Source organism: Arachis stenosperma, chromosome 10 (assembly GCF_014773155.1).
Source record: "Arachis stenosperma cultivar V10309 chromosome 10, arast.V10309.gnm1.PFL2, whole genome shotgun sequence".
NCBI lineage: Eukaryota > Viridiplantae > Streptophyta > Magnoliopsida > Fabales > Fabaceae > Arachis > Arachis stenosperma.
The window spans coordinates 4,831,798-4,834,817 of NC_080386.1; the positions used below are offsets into that span (position 1 = coordinate 4,831,798).

At 26.7% G+C, this 3,020-nt stretch overlaps 1 protein-coding gene across 1 annotated transcript; it reads right to left on the minus strand.

Moving 5' to 3' along the window:
* Positions 1 to 665: 665 nt before the first annotated feature.
* On the minus strand, positions 666 to 1,558 carry LOC130957966 (pathogenesis-related protein 1C-like). The gene has a single exon (XM_057884830.1). It carries the CDS (start codon positions 1,468 to 1,470, stop codon positions 988 to 990), a length of 483 nt encoding a protein of 160 aa, XP_057740813.1. The 5' UTR covers positions 1,471 to 1,558; the 3' UTR covers positions 666 to 987.
* Between the last annotated feature and the right edge of the window lie 1,462 nt (positions 1,559 to 3,020).

Below are 3,020 nucleotides of genomic sequence, written 5' to 3' on the forward strand. Positions count from 1 at the left end.
TTTAATTTTAATTTTATTTATATATTTAAATTTTTATATAAATTTTATTTTATTTTATTTGTGGGTTAAAAATATCATAATTTTAATTTTATCTATTTTTAATTTATGGGTATCTATTCAATTTTATCTATGAGTTATAAAAAAAAGATATAAAAAAAAGATGTAACATTATTATATAATTTGGTGATAATTTAAAATAAAACTGTTTTTATATAAAAAATATATTAAATTATCAATTAATAATTTTTTTAATAACTAAAAATATTTTGTATTTAGTAAGAGATTTTTAGTTTAATGTCCACTGAAAATATATTTTTATACAAGTATATAATATATAGATATATAAGGTGCGAGTTAGTTGCGAATCGAGTTAGCAACCCTAAACACTATTTAGTCAGAACTAACTCAACACTTAATTTACTGATTCAATACTAAAAATAATTCAAAGAGCGGTATAATCCTCGGAATTTGATTTTGAAGTCTAATATAAATATTTTTAAATTTGAAAAACTAATTAAAATAATAAAAATCATAAATTTAAAAACCTACTTTAAAGATTTAGTCTCTTTCTAGCTATATTACAAGTTTATCACTCAAATACAACAAGAAATACAATAACTGCAGTCAGATATATATCACTGTAAGAGCTAATAGTCAAAAATAGATAAAAATAGAAACGACGGAATATATGTATATTTAACTTATAATTAACATTACACACACCACATACAATTTTCATGAGTAAAAATTATGCGAGCTATGACCTGATTTACCAACATATTACATGGAAGAATATCACTACAAGAGTAGTACATGATGAATTGATAATATAACTAGCCTTGACACATAAATTCATGATTTTATTATTGCCTTATTACTGCTAAATCCACCTTCTTAATCAATAACAATTAAGAACTCATACTGGCATCAGTATTATATTAATTCAAAGTTTAAATAGACGACATAACAATAATATCATCATTTGTGTTAGTAAGGCTTTTCGCCAACGATGTTACCAGCAGGATCATAACTGCAAATAATAAAAGTGCCCGCATTATTATCGCAAGTTACTTTGGCGCAACCAAGTCTTAGCGAGTTGCGCCAAACCACCTGTGTGTAGTGGCCGCAGACTTTGCCACTCGCACAGCTGTTGGAATCGTAGTCATAGTATTGCTTTTCGTCCACCCACAATTGCACGGCAGCCGTGCCGGAAAGGTCACCGCTGCTCCATGCAAGGTTCTCCCCATATTGGCCACCGGAATGAACCAATTGGCAATCGCCTTTACGCTGATCAGCGTAGTTTTGTGCATAGGCTGCAACGGTGTCATCCCAAGACAAGTTTGGAACACCAACCTCAGATCTTGCTGCGTCGTGAGCATCAAGGTAGTCTTGTTGTGAGTCTTGGGCATAAGCCACATGACCCACAATCACTAACCCTAACACACACAACACAACAGAGAATGAAGCCATGTTTTGGTGAATAGTAATAACAACTACTTAGTTATTTCAGTGATGTATGTATAGAGAAATGTTAAGTGGGAAGCTATGAAAATGTTGCAACTCTTGTGACGTATTTATAGGGATTTTAGCATAGAAAATTGGTAGTTAGAAACTTTCATAAGGAAGATTAGTGTGGAACTTTCAAAATATATGAATGTGTGGAACGTGGATGACTAAGAAAACTAGCTAATAAATATGTAGTGGGGCTGCTAGTTTCTTAAACTAGATTTAATTGTTATTATGGGGGCATAAACATCAATTATACCGCTTCTTAAAATGGTATTTGTTAAACCAATTGGATTCGTCAAGTAGTCAGCTCACTCGTATGCTTAAACAAGTGCTGGGGGGTTTGAATCTCGTCTGCTACATGCAACAATCCATTAGCCAGCGATAGACTCTTAAATGGAGCTTAGATTCGCGATAAATTAGTCTTTGACCTATCAGGTTGGAGAATACCGAAAAAAATTAAAAAAAAAATTGATATTTGTTATAGTACCTAAAAAATATTGTTTAATTATTAAAATAAGTTAAATAATTAATTTTAAATTTAAAAATATAAAAATTTTAAAATTTTAAAATTACTATAAAAAATAATTTAGATAAAAATTATACATCAAATAAAAAACACCATAAAATTAGCCTCTTAAAATTTTGGGTTCAATTATTTCTTCGGGTAATTAATAATACACTTCAATTAGAGACTATTATATTCAATCAATAATAATAATGGAGGTCTTTCATATTCATCTTTATTTTATTCTATGGCGAAAAAGAAATCACCATCTTTGTTTATTTTGGCTCCTTGTCTATACCATTTAGAGAAATGTTAAATGTTAAGTGATTAATTAATTCTTTTGATTTTATTTCATCTTCAAACCAACATGTCTATTCTCTATTTTTTTAATTGATTTTTTTAATTTCCATCATTAAAATATGGTAAATAATCTTTTGTTAACTTGAAAATATGTATTTTGATAGGTAAATTTGTTTTAAAATTTATTGAAAATGAAATATGATTTGGCTCAATTTATTGAAACATTTAATTACTATGGTGTATCAAATATGAGTATAATCTATTGCATACTCAATTGTAAACAACGAATCATCACTTAATTATAAACAGCAAATCATCAGAATGATCAATTGAATGTTAAAATAATATTAGAAAGACAAAAAAATTTATTAAAATTTATTTTATTTAATATTTATTAATTATTAAATTTTTAAATAAAATAAATTTTGATTATTTTTTAAAATATTTTTTTGTTATTAAATATTTTTGTTTTAATAATATTAGGTTATTTTAGAATTTAAGTATTCAATTCAATTGTTTATAGCTTCTTTATTCGTTAACATAACATATCAATAATATAATAATAAAGACCGGATATTTTTTACGTTATAATTGTGCTAGTATCGTTTTGTTCCACTTTTGTTTTATTTTATAATAATGTATTTTCATTTTTTTTGGATACATATATTGATAGGTGTTTGTTATGATACCTAAAAGATATTATTTA